The sequence below is a fragment of the Syngnathus floridae genome, chromosome 9 (genome assembly GCF_059516105.1).
Source record: "Syngnathus floridae isolate MCC-2025c chromosome 9, RoL_Sflo_1.0, whole genome shotgun sequence".
NCBI lineage: Eukaryota > Metazoa > Chordata > Actinopteri > Syngnathiformes > Syngnathidae > Syngnathus > Syngnathus floridae.
The window spans coordinates 7,620,530-7,636,590 of NC_142421.1; the positions used below are offsets into that span (position 1 = coordinate 7,620,530).

The following is a 16,061-nucleotide window of genomic DNA, read 5'->3' on the forward strand; positions in this document are numbered from 1 at the left end:
CTCAATTCACCTGAAACTCACTGTAATTTATGTTAATTTTATTTATTTAATCCTACAAAATACATTAAAATGTCTCAATTTTAACATTAAGCAGACTTGCAGTAAACAATTTTTGAACACGTTTTGGGCTATAACTGAATTCCAAAAACTAATGTGAGAATTTTTTTTAAATAATTGCAACGTTTAAATAAAACTAAAATAAGCAACAATTTACATTCTAACTGAATATGAACACTTGGTACGAAAAGAATGTTAAAGAATGATTTTTGTTTCTTTCAAATTATTAGAAAAAGGAAGGCAGACTGCCACATGCAGTGCCGCAATTGGATGTGTCTGAAGCTTGGAGCTTGACTTCCCTACGTTTCTCCTACAAATGGGCCTTGAGCTTGTTTGGAGGTTCTAGCAGGGGAGCGCAGCTACTGGTATACCGATGAATGGTCGTCCGACGGGGGGACGTCGTCCGCTGCCACCGAGCGCTGAGCTTCGGGAGGGACACACATGGAGCGGTGAGGGAGGAAGGGGACACCCGCCTAGCCAGCCAGATCAGCCGAATCAACCCTAGCGATCAATGGGGTGACAGATGTCGCAGCCAGATCGCCCTCACATCCATTCAAGATGTCCGCACCCGTAAATATATAAAACCTACATGAAGCAAACGTATCTAGGAGACGGTGCTGTCAAACTATCGCAATGGGTCGTAATTACTACGTAACATACACGTAATATACACGTCTTAATTCTTAAAATGTCAACAAATCGATTCAAAAATACTGAATACTACTGAAAAATACGGAATAGATCGTCACGAAAATCAATTTCCCAGCATGCTTAGAGGCAAATATGCAAATACAAAGCGTTTGTATTGGCTATTCTCTACCAATCACATTCGACTTGAAACACTCCTCAAGTCTTCCCGTTTAAATTCCATTTCAGGTTGCATAATCCGCCCACTCTTCTTCCCCAATCTTGAAAAGGTGACGCGACTAAGTTTGGGAAATGTTAGTACTTGTACTTGATATTATTTGTGAAAGTTTTGATTGTCCATCCTCATATTTCTTTTCAACTTTTCAGACCAACAACTTTGCAGAATTGCAAATAGCCATGGCTGAAAGGGTAAAGCTGCACTACTTCAATGGGAGAGGGAAGATGGAGTCAATCCGCTGGCTGCTCACTGCTGCAGAAGTGGAGGTGAGACCCGCAGGGAGAACTAACTTACCAATGGACATTATATACTATACCACTGTATACTATATGTCTACAAACACAGCTATTTTTTTCATGCTTTTGTAATTCCAATTTGTGCAGTCTCATTGTACTCTGCAAATAATTCAAGTTACAGCTAGTCAATCTAAGATAACATCAAAGATAGAGCATCTGAGCACATTGCATTCACGCTTCTGTCCAGCTCATCCCAAACCAGGCCAGTATGTGGACTGAGCGTGTCCACGCATCATTTTCAATATTAACATTTCCTTTTTATTGTAACGTAGTTCTGACATACCTTTGACCTAATGTTTTGCATTTAACCACCTGCTGCTATTAACTCACCATGCTATCTGAAAAGACACGTATTTGTCAGTTCTGGGTAGTATAGCTCAGAAATGTTCTAAACATTTTTGACCAGTACTACAGTAAATATGTCTAGACATAAACATACACCAGATAATGTTGACTCGTATGCTACGTGTCGTCCACAGTTTGATGAGTTCCATCTGACAACCAGGGAGCAGTATCTCAAAATGCTGAATGGTGAGTTTTACTTCCCCAAATTTGACCTCGTATGACAATGGACCTGATCCATTTTTAGCAGGTCAGTGTGTTCTTTGAGTGTTATTGTTGTACAACTTGGTGAACTCAAGTCAATAATGACTTACCTGAGATTAGCCATAACAACAAAATGCCACAAATGACCTTTGTGCAGATCAACTTTGTCACAATGATTCAGCTTGTTTGACTGGGAGCGGCCCATGAACGCTCTCTTTTTAGATGGAGACCTCATGTTCCAACAAGTGCCCATGGTGGAAATCGACGGAATGAAGCTCATTCAGACTAAGGCCATCTTGAATTACATCGCAGAAAAATACAACCTGCATGGAAAAGATATCAAAGATCGTGTTAAGTATGAACCATAAATGTAATAACTTTGAAACAGTGGAACCTCTAATGTTGAACACAATGTTGATCTGTTTCGAGATATTTGTCCCAATCAGTATTTTTTTTTCCATTTGAAAATAATAAAAGTAATGAGGCTGTCATTGTTAGCTGTGAAGACAAAAATTAACATTGACCCTTGTCCTCAGGATCAACATGTACACAGAGGGACTGATAGACCTCATGGAAATGATCATGATTCTGCCCTTCTCTCAAAACCCCCAAGCCAAACTGGGCAACATCGAAACTAAAGCAAAAGAGCGCTACCTTCCTGTGTTTGAAAAGGTAGTCTCACAAAAGGCATAAAAGGTTGGCCTGCTCTAGACTGTTTAAAAATGCGGAGGTTGTTGCAGCAAGTGTTGGATCACATTTACCTGGTGGGAGGTCGCTTGAGCGTTGCGGATGTGCTCCTAATGGAATGCACACTCATGCTGGAGGAGAAGTTTGTGGGGATCCTTGCAGACTTCCCTAACGTAAAGGTGTGTAAGCAACAAAGGAGTCATTCAAAAGTACTATGGGTGTGTAGACTTTTTATATCAACTAAAAATGCATGTGTGACACTCACCCATGTCTCCTCTCAGGCTTTTCAGGGCCGCATGTCGAAAAATCCAGCCATCTCCAGATTCCTGCAGCCGGGAAGCAAGAGGAAGCCTCAGCCCGATGACGTCTACGTTAAAACTGTCAAAGAGGTCTTTGACCTAAACATATCATTTCCATAATATGCCCTCAACTTTCAAAATGACTGAAAGTTAAAAGTTAGTGATGAATTAGATTCAATAGTTCATTAAAGGCAAGATATAGTAGTACGTAACTAAATAAATCATGCTGCTGTACTTTGGTCAGTCAAAGCCTGTTGATTTGTCAGGAAATCAATGCTGCAGTTTCCTCTGGAATTTATATAACATTTATTTAGTTTTTCTGGTGTGACAAATATTCAAGACAGTTTTCACCTGATTTTCTCTCAGGACCTTAGTACATCTATTAATAAAAAAATATGATGCAACAATCAAACAAATGTATATTTTCTTTTTTTATTGTGAGCATGTGTTAAAATTTTTTAGTTTTTTTTTTTTTTAGTGTTGCGTGGAGGGATCAAATGCTCTCACCGTCAGTTCCTTGCCATGCTCAAATTCATGCAAAATATCAAGCCACTTGGAATTTAAGCAAAGTAAAAATGCTTCATCTGTATCATGAAAATAAAATTCGGAATCATGTATCATGTTGGAATGCTTTTCCGCGTCTCCTCTTCAATCACACCACCATCACAAGCAAAAGTCGGAACACCATCAACAAACTGCGGAAAGAAAGCGTCCACCGTGATACAAATGCTCCTTGTGTGGACTTTGAAACAAGTCAGACAAATGAGTGCTTATGGATCAAAAGTTTAATTCTGACCTTAGAATTGCCATAATTCCAGCTGGCAGCAGTTTGCCAGACTTCTTGTACCTGGTGCCCATCACCACGGCAAGGAGCCCGGAGGCGACTGCAACAACACAATTGTGGCTTCAAGTTGGTGTTTACATTAGACTAATCTACTATATAAATACTTTTTAATATGTGTATTAGAATTACTTAATCAGTTTTTTTTTTTTTTTAGCTTTTCCCAGATACACACACACACACACACACACACAACTATCTGTACTTGTAAAAGAGTGAGTGTTTTCCCTCAGATACTCACACAGTGACACTTTGATGTCAGTGGGGTTGTTGGAGATGTTGTAGGCGCCAAAAGCAGCCAGTCCACCGAAGACCAAGCCGGCCATCAGAGACATGACACTGCCTTGAAAAGGCACACGATGCTGATCACAACTTGTTTTTTTCTTTCTTACATGAGAGAAGATGTCACTAATGGAGCTTATGTCTCTTAACCTTTTCTCTTGTAGCCCATATATCCTCCCAGCAAGATGGCAGCAGCGTAGCCATATCCAACCCAGTCAATGGCCATTGAGTCTGTGCACACAGTTCAGTTTGAATTGGTTTAATATTCGTCTTGCACTACAAATTTTAGTGCAGTTGTTGCACTTTTTTTAATAACCAAAATAATTCACTAAATGGTGCTCTTGCAGTACATTCCTTGTTTTATTACTTTTTTAACCAAATACCACCTAGTCCCCCAATTATAGGGCCATAATGACAAATATTAAATGACTGTTTTCACAACACTGCAAGCTCTGTTGACTGTTGCTCTTGGGGTGCCCCCTTGTGGTCACTTAGCCCAAGCAAGTGCTTTTTTGAGTTCTAATTTAGTTCGGCTCTGCAGTTTGACATTGCCGTACCACGTTACATTACAGTGTACAGTAGATGTGACATTGTAGTGTTCCAAAATGTTTTTTTTAGCTGTGACACTTTCTTTAGTTGACCACGAGATGTTGCTGTTGATTGAACATTACAACGCAAGGCACAAATCACTGTATTAACTGCACGGCGACGGTTTTTAAAAACTAAATGTTAATTACATGGATGTACTGTATGTCATACTACATTTTCAGACTTTATAAGAACATACCTTGTGTTTAAACGAAGTAAAAGTCCAAGAAAATGCTCCTACTGCACTATACTTCCGTTTTCAATATAACACAATCGGACGCATGCGCAGTGTAGACCGTGTTACATTCACGTACAGCACTCAAAGTAGAACATTAGCATTTTTCAGAAGTTTACGCAAAAACTCCCTTTTCTAAACGAAGAAAAACTCCCCCAGAGCATAATTTTACCACCACCAATATTCAATACAGTTTTGGTCTACTGCCTGAAACATAAAGGCCCAATTTGTCGTGGATACAATGGGGTGTGTAGACTTTTTATATTCCGTATGAAGGATTTTAATGGGGAAAAAAAATCATTTTCATTCCACTATTCCCCCCATTATTTCAAATAAATCAAAGAACAATCAAGCGTGGTTTCCCTTTGAGAATGTGAGTCCATACGACCAGTAGAAGGGCGGAAGCTGACAAGTGCATTTCAGAACTGGTATAACAGGACTCTTTCTCAGTGAGTTGGATTAAAGAATGGAGCAGGCCGATGGCCATACTCTGACAGTCTGTATAATAACGTCTTCGAGGAAAATAGAAAATGATCTCTGATAGGGAAAACGTTTTATGGGCTATTGAATGACGATAACCACTTATGTGTTACTTGCATTCCTGAAAAGAACCAATCCATCCATTTTCTTCGACACCACAGGGCAGAGAGAGACATCCATTTACAGTCATACAGTGCCTATGGACAATTTGCTAACTACTTGTATCACCATGCTGGCCCCATAATAATTTCAGCATTCCTTAAAACAAATAAATTTTAAAAAGCTCACAAAACACACTAAGAAAGGTAATGGAGCATGATGAAATGGCACATTTAACAGAATGTCCCTAGCAGGCAGAAACACAAACTAATTCATCAGTGCAGCCAAGTGAAACAATGCAGAAATGCACTGGGAAAAGTGTCACTCGGGCACTTTTGCATCTTTGTTTGCAACACACACACATACACACAGTAAATGTTTCCAAGGGAAGGGGGGACAATTTATTCCACTGAGGCTATATACCCATACCCACAACACATTAACTTGGCATTTAGTCAAAACCTGTAAATCATACAGTATCGCATTTCTGAGCAAAATAGGCCACTACAAGTGCAGAGTGTGAGCGCACGGGGCCGCTGAACGCCTCGGTGACGTCAACACTGCAAAGAGCCGCTGAGGTCCTCCAGCTGAGGGAGGGATGAGAACCCGCTCCTCCAAAGAGAAGGCACACGTTTGCGCAAAGAGTTGGCATTTGTAAATGCTGTCTACAGAAAAACAATTCCTGACAGGATAAAAGTTCTTATAAAATATCATGAAAAAAGGTCATATATAGGAACGAGGAAGATGACTGAACTGAGTGAGGTATTGCAGCACAGTGTAAAAACTTGACATTTACCTTAAAATAGACCTCTGACCAACTCAGGGATTGCAAATTTGCAAAGTGAGTTACGGAAAAAGGGAGTCACAGTAAACCATAACGACAATTCACAGACTGCTTTACACGATACAGAGTTGTGTGTGTATAGAGTATAATACAAATGGCTTTGAGTTTACATGGCTTTGTAAGCTTTTTTGCTTTAAGCAAGGTAGATCTTTTCATGTAACATGGAAACGAAAACAAACTTTCAAGACTATAAAAGCAATATAGATTCCAGACAAAGTGGCAATGGTAAACATTGCTTAACATAAAACACGTCGAACATTGTGGCAAAGATTTGGCAAGTTACTTTTTTCCCCGTTTAAAGCCATCTTTTACTTAATACAACACTTTATTTATAAATCCCTCTGAGGGTCATTTTAAATGCACATCTATGATGCAACAATCAAATATGATTAGTATATAATATGAGCGTATTTTAACAATTCCACTGAGGGTTTTAAGTTTTTTTATTTTATTTTTATATTTTGCATGGTAGGCCACAACTTATGCTTTGGCCAGTTGCATATAACCTGCTGTTCGTAAATTCTGCAGCCCTGCTATAAATGGAACAATTTTTATAGAGACATGCACTCATGAGATTAATTCTCATGATGCCTCAACTTGTCATCTTTAACATAATGCAAACATTTATTCAACAGCTTTAATTCAACATTCATTTTAACTATTAAAGCCAAATATTTATACTGTGTGTTGTAAAAAGTGCCGCAGTTGTTAAACTGATAAACCCTTCCAAGTCCCGCAAAGTAGAATGATGCTGCATTCGCCACACCCAAAGTTATTTGAATGTTCAAGTGGAACCCCTAAAGTACAACAACCCAAACATCAAACAATTAGGAGTTCAACTTAATTGTTCAGAAAAATGTGCGGCGTGAGGAGATTTTTGCACAAGTTTAGCTCAGTGCTCCATTAGTATATTTACTATTGCAACGATAAAAGGTAAAACATCTAGCTGGCTAACTCGGTCCTCCCATTTTGTATGCAACATATCTTCATGGAGGTCTGAGGGTAGTGGGAGCATATCCCAGATAACTTGGGGCGAGGGGCAACGGAGTGTACACCCTGGACTGGTCACCAGTCAATCACAGGGCACAAACGTATCGACGAAGCACCATTAGGCTTACTTCACACCTAAAGACAATTAGTTGTGAAGCGAGCTAACAAACATGCTTATGGAAAGCATAAGGAAGCCAAAGTTACCTGGCGAAAACAATTTCACTTGTACGGACTAATTTGACAGAGCAAATTACTCAACGACGTCTCATACAGCTGTTTGTTCCCTCCCTCTCCATGTTTCAAAGCATGCATTGTCCCCCCCTCCCCTATTTTTATTAAGTGTTGAGCTATTGATAGTTTTATAACAATTAAGGAGGGCAAAATCTATTTGAAAACACTGCCAAATTGTTAGTTTCTGACAATTTGATGGTGACAGTCTTAAAGCGATAAGCTCATCTCACATTCTTTTCGACATGAGGAATTAGTGTTTTGGAATTTTTAAGTCAACCCTATCAAAGAACACAGATGGTGTTCGACTTTGGAGGTTCCACAAGACTCAACCAAAAAAAAAAAAGAACAAACTCAGTGCAAATTAAGAACGCATCACTTTGCATCTAGAACACCAACACGTAATTTATAAACTCAATTTGAAGAATAAATTGGCTATTAGCATCAAAGATAGTCAAAGAGAGAAATTGGCCAATTTCGGTTGGAACAAGGAAGAACAAGTAAGGACATGTTTGGCTGATGAGAGCGAATTGGGAGGTTGGGGCTGGTGAGTTGATTATGCGACTATTTTTGGCTCGTCTGAGGAATTTCATGTAGTGTCTTTTGAACAAATCCACTGTTGTTTCCCCAAAGTCTGCTAATTTTAGGAAAACAAGCAGTAACGCAAGACGAATCATTCTTTGCATGGTTTCAGCACAGTGAGTCACGTGCTGAGTGGGCGTGTGCGCCGGCTGCGTGATTGTACCGCATTATTCTACTGCTGCAACACAACCCGTGCCGGAATACTGAAACGAGGCGCCGCTTTTACGCGCCTTCGGCTGTACGTTAAGGAAGTAAATTGACCCAAAGCCAACCTAGAAGAGTGCCGTACACCCAGGTCCTCCAGTACACCTTCCTGCCGGTGTCAGTCAGCAGCAGAGGTAGCGTCAGACCCCCCAAGACGAGCACGGCCGGGAGGGTTTTGCGGAGTCCCAGCGGGGAGCGTCTGCCCTCCCCAGGGAAGCTGCATAGTTTGCCTCCGTCACCACCCTCGTAGAAATCCGCCAGCAGCCTTTGAAAGAAGAGAGACATCTCTGAGGAATTCTTCTCAGGCGCACAAAAAAAGCTGCAATTTACCTCTTCAAAATGCCTCCTAATCATCATATTGAACCAGCACCATTTGCACATGTGGTGATTATGACACATGCATTATTCACAAGGGGAATCAAGGAAGCGATTGAAAAAAAAACTGTCCAGGACGCACCAATCTATCTGATCTGCATATATGATTGAAAAGATTGTTACAATGCAGCCAACTCTTCACTAAGTAACTTTTGCTGCTTTCATCTGGTTTATTTTATTCTTCTATTTTATCCCTCTTCGGTACACTGCACACTTTTTTTTTTTTTTTGCTTTAACCAGTGAATTTCCATTCTGTGGGATCAACAATCCATTTTCTATAGCGTTTATGCTTGTGGTTATTTTCATTGAACCAAACCATTTCCTTCTCGGGGCATTGAATCGATTGCAACTCGACTGCTCTGATTGTCTTAGAAGACATATGGCCTCGCATCCGAGAAGGCTCATGCAACAAGGCTTGGTTAGGTCTGATCAGCCTGCACTGGTGTGGGAAAGCCAACTATTTATGTTCCAAGTTGGAGGTAGGCCCTACCACATATTAACATAGTTGCAGCATAGGTCAAACAGACTCTGCAAGTCATTACGATGGAGAGAAGGCAGGACTGCAATTATAGAGATCCCGTACTGGAAGACTCAACATTTAACAGTCTTTGCCGATTTTGTATTTTGTGATTGACTATATTTAAATAAACCAATTATTGAACACTTTAGGAGGGGAAGGCAATACATATATTACAGGACTGTTGTAAAATGCTCAGTTGGCTGGATTAAATAACAGACCTTGCCATGCTTTGCCCACAACTGCTTCACACACTCCCGCACACACATTCACACTGATATTTTCTCACAAGAGCGACATAAAAAGATGAGAAAAATTGTTTCCATTTGTGTGTCAATTCTATAGAGCCGCACTAATGACTTCACTTCAAACAGTCTTCTGCAATCTCTCGCAGCACTTTGCCAGAAGTTTAGGATTAGTTCCTAAAAGAGGTCAAAGTAAAAAGTACTATAGGGCTGGCTAAGACGAAGCACTCTCTCCATAGCTCAGAGGCAAAAGTCTCTACAATTTGTGTCAGGTCATCATAGTTGCTCTCAAGCTTCTCCTGCACTCCTAATGACTGGCTTCAAATTATAGATGTGGTAAATGATACAGTTCTGCAGTAATACAGGTATACTTGGAAATGATTTGATTTTTTTTTAATTTCATTAACAATTATTTATTTTCTGCAGATATATTGTCTGCTAACTGAAAAAAGTAATAAAGACATCAAGAATTGAAATTGTAGTGCAGACATCAATAGTAAGTCTTTACAGAGAAGTGTGTGTTAAACTGATTTTAAAAAAGTAAGAGACACTTATTAAATTGAAGTGTATTTTACTATAATTCACCTTACAAGCTGGATACTTTGTGTAGCACAGCTCACAGATAACCACAGGAACTGAAGCCAGATGAATAGACCTTCATGGATTTTTTTTTAAAGCCTCGAGTTTTCTTTCAGAATAGCCCCGCAAATACGACCCATTGAATGGAAATAATTCCTATTCAATATGCGCACATAAAAATTCTAACAAATTTGATGTTGAAAAAAAGTGGCTAATGCCAACATAAGTCTAGCAAAGCTTTATTTTATTAGTAATGGTTCTTCATAAAAGAGGTTATAGGTGAGACCAACCCTCATCAATATCTGTAAAATATTGTGTCCACTGAGAAATTAAAAGAAGAAATATCAATGGTGACAGTCGTTCATAGTATGCAAAGCGAAATATTTTTCTCATGTTATTACTGAGTTGTGTTTGCCCCGATTTTTTTGTTTGGGTTGACTGTGACATCAGTCAAGCAGGACGGGATGCATCAATAAGAGAGCGTGCAAGCAAAACAGAACTGCTGGTTTGCTTGATGATTGAATTCGCTGCACGTACACTCACCGGTCCTTGATTTCAAAGCGCTCGTGCAGCCACCTGCGGAAGAAGTGCGGCTCGGGAGGAATTTCCTTGACATGCACACGCTCAAAGTGGATGTGGACTCTCGGACATTCTTTGCACAGGAATTCTGCAGAGCAAAAAAATAAAACAATAATAAGAAGACTAAACAAAAACAGGAAGAGTCTTTCAACGGAGCAGCACGTAAAGAGTGAATCAGTTGCTTTTGAGTGAAGTCTGGTTGTGCGCCGTGTGGTGCCGCCAGCCGTAAATGGAGAACAATTTGGATTAGCCTTACTGAAGAAGAGTTGAATCAAATCACACCTCCAGCAAGGTACCCATCACCTAGGGAAATCAAGGATGGAACGACAAAGTATCTTGGCACTTAACAGCTTAAACGAGTTTTATCGAGATTCAGAACTTCCCCTGGATCCGATGGGACCAGATGTGATACAATAAGACAGAAGCACAAAAAAAATGACTAGCTGATTTGAGGAGACATGAGAGTGATACAAGTGTCGGAACATGTCAAATGGGATATCTGTACTGCAGTACAGAGAGGTCATACTGAGTAAATCATTAGCGTTGTCACTCTCAAGTCAAATAACATAATTCAAAACAACACAAAGCACCACAAGTGACCAGGAAAGTGCGAACGCTCAAGGCCACACGTGAATCTCCTGAGAATTTAAACTTCCTGTTTCCACAACAGCCAATCGTATCCGGCAAACTTGGTGCAGCGGCCAAGAGGGGAAACCTAGTGGAAGTCAACAGCAGAAAGCCGTTTTACTTCGAGCCTGACATGAAATATGGCTTATAACATATAAACACTGGCTGCACACAGAGTGGAAAAAAAATCTTGGACTAGGACTTCCTTGCTTTCATGGGGGTAGGCATGTGTTTTTGAGTTGTTAGGGCGGCTGAGTCTGACCCCGGGTTAACTTTAGAATAAAACCTCATTAAGGCATCAAGTGCAGTTGGATCATTTTTTCCCCACGGACTAATTACTGCAGTCCAAGCGGCACGCGTCAAGATGCTACTGATGACCGGTCACAAAACACGCAGATTGGCTAATTGTTACAACTGTATTTTGCCACTGAAAATCTCAACGAATGAGTTATCAATCCATTTCCAAAGTGTGAGATTACATACACTCATTATGTTAATTTCAGTTTGTACTTTTAGATGTTCAATATGACTTAACCAGCTTGGAATGTAATCATTATACATTTTATTCAAATTTGTTTTTAATTATAAAAACATTTGCAAGCCAGAACCAACTTTCTTGTTTATTATTCTTTGATTATACCTCCTGTGTCATGAGCATGCACGTACATAATCACTCACTCGACCAAAGTCACCTTCGCCTCATGACATCAGGAAGTGCGTGAGGAGGAAGAAGTTTTGCCCACTTGATCTTTTTGGTGTTGTTTATTCCTGACAGTGAGGGGATGTTTTTTCTAAATACTGCCGGCAAATTGCAGTAATGAAAAAATCCAAAACAGGGAGTCATGCTGCTTACAGGAAGCCCGCAACGGCAGTAGGTAATTTTGGCTTTGTGATTAATTCCTGAGGGCCTTGTGAGAATGTTGAGCGTTGCCGAATCGATCGTACAACAGCCTACTTGGGTGCGGAATTGCTGATTAACAAAGAATGCTTGGCATTTCTTCTTCCTAACAGTTTTTAAAGTGGCTTTGAAGTGAGCAATAATTTGCAATCCACAATTACTAGAACTACAAAACAATTAAGTTAAATGAAATCAAGTGATGATGAGCAGCAGTGACATGTACCTGGCATTGAAGGCGCTGGTTTTCTTTGGCGGTCGGCGCCAAGCGTTCCCTCGTAGGCCACCGTGACGTCATACACGGCATCCAAGTGGCCCCTCATGGTCTCGAGGGCGATGTGTGAAGCTTTCATTCGGGGCGTTAGTGTGTGTCGCAGAACCGCCAGCCCTGCACAAAAAAGACATTTATTTACTTTAGTGTGGGTTGCACCTCATTTCCACACACTATGCTTCTGAGCTACATGTGTATGCAGCTCATATTTTATTTATTGCATGGCTCTTATTAGTTTATAGAAATACTCTGAACTTCAAATTGCAAGACTTTGGCGGATGCTTTACTTGCTGAGGGAGAACCCATCACATAAAAAACAAAGAAAAATCATGTTTTTTTTTTTTATTCTCCTTAATGCTCAATAGCTGACATGAATCTAGATGACATCATGCTGTCCAGGCTTAGGTGGTCTGCAGTTTGCAAAGTATCATGTAACTGGAGAACACAGTAAGCCAGCGAAAATGCTTGGGCTGAGAGGTCACTGACTGTGCAGTACGTTCAGTGGGGAAGCGGCGCGCTCAGTGTTCACTAATGCCTCACAAACAGCAGATAATGTCATGTGTATGTCAGCTCCTGTGAGTGATTTGGATTAATGGTGGGGGTGACATTAAAGCTGGGACTCTGAGATACATTCTATTTCACAGAGATGGGTGAGCATGACCTCGGTGTCAGATGAAACACGTTAAAGCATAAAATCCAGGAAAGCCAAAAATGTTTTAAGCCAATCATCTATTTTATCAAACAACTTTCCTTTTGATTAGATACAATTTTTGATTAGACAGTCTAAAATCTGTCTCGCACTAAGTGACAAAGGTTTGCGAGTGCATGTAGAAAATGTTTTTTCTTTTGCCACGGTTCATTCAAAGTTGCAAATATCTTTGGTTAAGCATCATCATAAGATGTGTAGTGCTTTTTATACAGCCATTAGCTTAGTTTAAACAGGGCCTGTGCAGTTAAAGGACTCCAGGAAGGATGCTTTCAATTTCCATCATTTCCTATCGAAGAAACAAATTGGAAGTTGACCACTCTATAACGCATTGTGTTGAACCTTTAATTTTACAGTAAATAGTGGAGCATGTAACGATAAGATCGTCTGCATTTATATTGTGAATGTTTACAGTATGTCAGTGGTCAAACAGTTGCTTGCACCAATGACCAGAGCTCTGAGACAGTTCTTTACAGACTGCGTGTGTCATCAGCACGCCGCAGTGCAGGCGTCGCGGCTCGCTGTTAAGGCGGCAGGTACCTTCTTTAGTAGCAAAGGCCTGACTGTCGGTGATAACATTCTTGAGCTCGGGATTATAGCGTGTTCCTTCTGGGAAGATGACGAGGTACATCTGCGGGAAGAGAACATTTTAAATTAAACGCTTTAACTTTTGACTCCGGGGGCAAAAAGGCGGTCAAGGAGAAAAATATAAAGCTGATCCATTACTATTGCGAGAGCTCTTAATGTCCATTATGGTCTCCAGTGCAATTTATGTACAATACAGTACTGACACGCAAACGCTCATGCGCACGCACGCACACACATTAATGACAACATTTGAGTTGGGGAAAAACACAATCATGTTCTATGCAATAACACTAAACTGAAAACCATTTAGTTCAGGGCGCCATATAAGGAAAACATTTGTTTGGTTCCAGAAACCTTCTGATACAAATGCATACATACAAACAAATCATTTAATCAATGCAGAGTGGTTGATTTCTTTGCTTAAAAAAATGTGTTTGGCTAATCATTTTGTCCTTTCATTCTTGTGTCAAAATTCACAATAAATAATGCTGTACACAGTTAGTTATTTAGTTAGTCAGTGTTGGTTATTCTTACTGGTGCTCCTGACTGATTCTGAGAGACGAGCTTCTTCATCATAGCCTCTTGGTTAAACTTGGCACTTCGTTTTACATAGATCCCACCATGCTGACACAAAAAGAGCAACATGATGACAACGAGTGGACAGATCTGACATTAAAGCACTTACACAGGGTCATTACCTGAGAGAAATACCATCCGTAGAGTGGTAACCACTTGAGTCCATCTTTAAGAACATATCTGACATGACCGAGGGCACTCTGCCTGATTGCCAACATGTCAGCAATGATCCAGTCCGCTAAAAAAGACGTTCAGAGAGCCTAAGTTGCAAGTTTCATTATGTTTAAGGCACATGTACATACACATGGTTTACCTGTACATTGATGATTGGACATATAGATCACATTCTCTTTCTTTTTTGGTATATCGCCATATATGATGATCTAGAGTGGAAGGAGAGCAGATTCAATTTGTTTTGGAAAATTACCACATCAAAAGTAATAAAAAGGTACAAGCTAATGTTATGTTTTGTTTATGGGTAATATAATTTATTTCACAGCGTGATAGTGCTTGAAATCTATAATCAACTTCTAGAACATTATATTTTAGTGTTCAAAAAGAGTTGTATGCTTGATGTTTTTTTTTGTGCACTCTACAGGTGTTCTATGAAGAGGTGTGGCTGCAAAATAAAGGAATGTAACCTTTCTTAACCGGGTTATCTGGTTTTGCTTGAAGACTGAGCGTCTCATTAAATTTAAAGCATGCAACATTCATGTATTCACAACTGTTATTTAGTGCAGACAGGCATAACTCATACTTGCCTCCACTCCCGTGTAGTTCTCGAAGAAGAAGAGTACCATGCTCTGGTAGATGCAGTACAGCCTGTCATCTATCGTGTGGTACAGTCTGGCCGGTAAAAGAGTAGAGAGGATGCGCCAGGTACCCCAAGAGAGCAAATAAGCCGGGGCCGTGCCCAGCATGACAGTGGCCGGAAACCAGTACCGGAGCGAGTACGTGTGCACGACCAAGGAGAGGAGCATGTTGACACTTCACAACTTACTTAATCAACACAAAAAAAGTTTCCAACTTCCTGACTACACTTGCTTTTCCTCACCCACTTCTGGCCTACTTATTAAACCACACCTGCCCGCACCAATCAGAATTACATAGTAAATCAAGTGAGGGACAGGCTAAAGCTAACTTTAACCTTGTGTGCATGACTCACTAAGCCGGTCCGGGCTTCTATTACTTTTGGATACTGGCGTACTAAAACAAAATATATATCTTATAGAAAATATTTTACGTTATGGAAGTAACAGTATACCCCAGAGCACGAGTGTCTTCTGTACAAGTTAGTCCTAACCGTTAGCCGACTCTATAAAGTATCTTGTAAGAAAATAAATTTTCAAATAAAAGCGACACTAAAACAATTTATCGTAGGAAAGCTGGTCTGAATGTTAGTTTAGCGGTGGCAAAGGAGCAAAAACTGAATAAAAAGTAGTTGTTTCTTCTTATCGGTTAGCTCGTTAAGACCTAGCTGCCGGCAGCAAATGTCATACACACTTCCATACGTAGCAACTCTACGTCACAAGAGTGAACATGATTGGTCCAATCCATTAATGGGCGTTCCTCATCTTAAAGAGACATGACAGTAAAGTAAAACCAGTAAGTAAAAATAGCGTACTTTACTGTATTTTGTACTTTACTGTATTTTTTATGTATTATAAAAATAGATAAAAATATATTGAAAATATGTTGAAAGCTTCAACAATAGTGAAGTCCAAATTGCATACTTTTGGAATGTGAATGCAATACAGAAATGTACGGTTATTTGATAACGAATCTTTTTGATAAAATAAAATATTCTATAAAATTTATAAACTTATTTAATGTAATTTAAAAAGTCTTTATTACAAGGAATGACATCAGTCTGCACAATGCAAAATATAACAGTGATGTTATTCGATACTGCACTATTGTATTTTGTCTTCATTCATTCAATTTGATAATTTATAAAAGAAAATAAAAGCTGATCTATGC

The 16,061-nt window shown here is 39.8% G+C and overlaps 2 protein-coding genes across 6 annotated transcripts; one reads left to right on the forward strand and one right to left on the reverse strand.

The window, feature by feature from the left end:
* The first annotated feature begins 868 nt into the window (after positions 1–868).
* On the forward strand, positions 869–3,166 carry LOC148393248 (glutathione S-transferase A4-like). 2 transcript variants are annotated; one of them, XM_088385461.1, is made up of 7 exons: positions 869–998; positions 1,072–1,188; positions 1,698–1,749; positions 1,987–2,119; positions 2,301–2,436; positions 2,505–2,630; positions 2,733–3,166. In XM_088385461.1, exons 2-7 carry the CDS (start codon positions 1,102–1,104, stop codon positions 2,868–2,870), a joined length of 672 nt encoding a protein of 223 aa, XP_088241587.1. In that variant the 5' UTR covers positions 869–998; positions 1,072–1,101; the 3' UTR covers positions 2,871–3,166. The 2 variants fall into 2 exon arrangements, with proteins under 2 accessions (XP_088241587.1, XP_088241588.1); XM_088385462.1 differs by having other exon boundaries at positions 956–974.
* On the reverse strand, positions 3,167–15,599 carry agpat5 (1-acylglycerol-3-phosphate O-acyltransferase 5 (lysophosphatidic acid acyltransferase, epsilon)). Of its 4 annotated transcripts, XM_088385458.1 has the most exons (12): positions 14,843–15,596; positions 14,395–14,464; positions 14,204–14,319; positions 14,040–14,129; positions 13,458–13,548; positions 12,167–12,328; positions 10,383–10,506; positions 9,874–9,875; positions 4,024–4,104; positions 3,833–3,934; positions 3,547–3,634; positions 3,167–3,445 (listed from the first exon to the last, which is right to left on the reverse strand). In XM_088385458.1, the coding sequence occupies exons 1-12, from the start codon at positions 15,059–15,061 to the stop codon at positions 3,403–3,405; spliced, it is 1,188 nt and encodes a 395-aa protein (XP_088241584.1). In that variant the 5' UTR covers positions 15,062–15,596; the 3' UTR covers positions 3,167–3,402. The 4 variants fall into 4 exon arrangements, with proteins under 4 accessions (XP_088241584.1, XP_088241583.1, XP_088241582.1 ...); XM_088385455.1 differs by lacking the exons at positions 3,167–3,445; positions 3,547–3,634; positions 3,833–3,934; positions 4,024–4,104; positions 9,874–9,875 and adding an exon at positions 5,654–8,388 and having other exon boundaries at positions 14,843–15,599; XM_088385457.1 differs by lacking the exons at positions 9,874–9,875; positions 10,383–10,506; positions 12,167–12,328; ... (3 more) ...; positions 14,395–14,464; positions 14,843–15,596 and adding an exon at positions 6,072–8,156.
* Between the last annotated feature and the right edge of the window lie 462 nt (positions 15,600–16,061).

Excerpts from the sequence above, each read along its gene's own strand:
- LOC148393248 (XM_088385461.1), top strand. The coding sequence starts at position 1,102 with ATGGCTGAAAGGGTAAAGCTGCACTACTTCAATGGGAGAGGGAAGATG. Across the intron at positions 2,120-2,300 it reads GATATCAAAGATCGTGTTAA|GATCAACATGTACACAGAGG; the intron begins GTATGAACCATA and ends CCTTGTCCTCAG. Across the intron at positions 2,631-2,732 it reads CAGACTTCCCTAACGTAAAG|GCTTTTCAGGGCCGCATGTC; the intron begins GTGTGTAAGCAA and ends GTCTCCTCTCAG.
- agpat5 (XM_088385458.1), bottom strand. The coding sequence starts at position 15,061 with ATGCTCCTCTCCTTGGTCGTGCACACGTACTCGCTCCGGTACTGGTTT. Across the intron at positions 3,935-4,023 it reads TATGGGCTACAAGAGAAAAG|GCAGTGTCATGTCTCTGATG; the intron begins GTTAAGAGACAT and ends TGCCTTTTCAAG. Across the intron at positions 3,446-3,546 it reads GGAATTATGGCAATTCTAAG|TTTGTTGATGGTGTTCCGAC; the intron begins GTCAGAATTAAA and ends TTCTTTCCGCAG.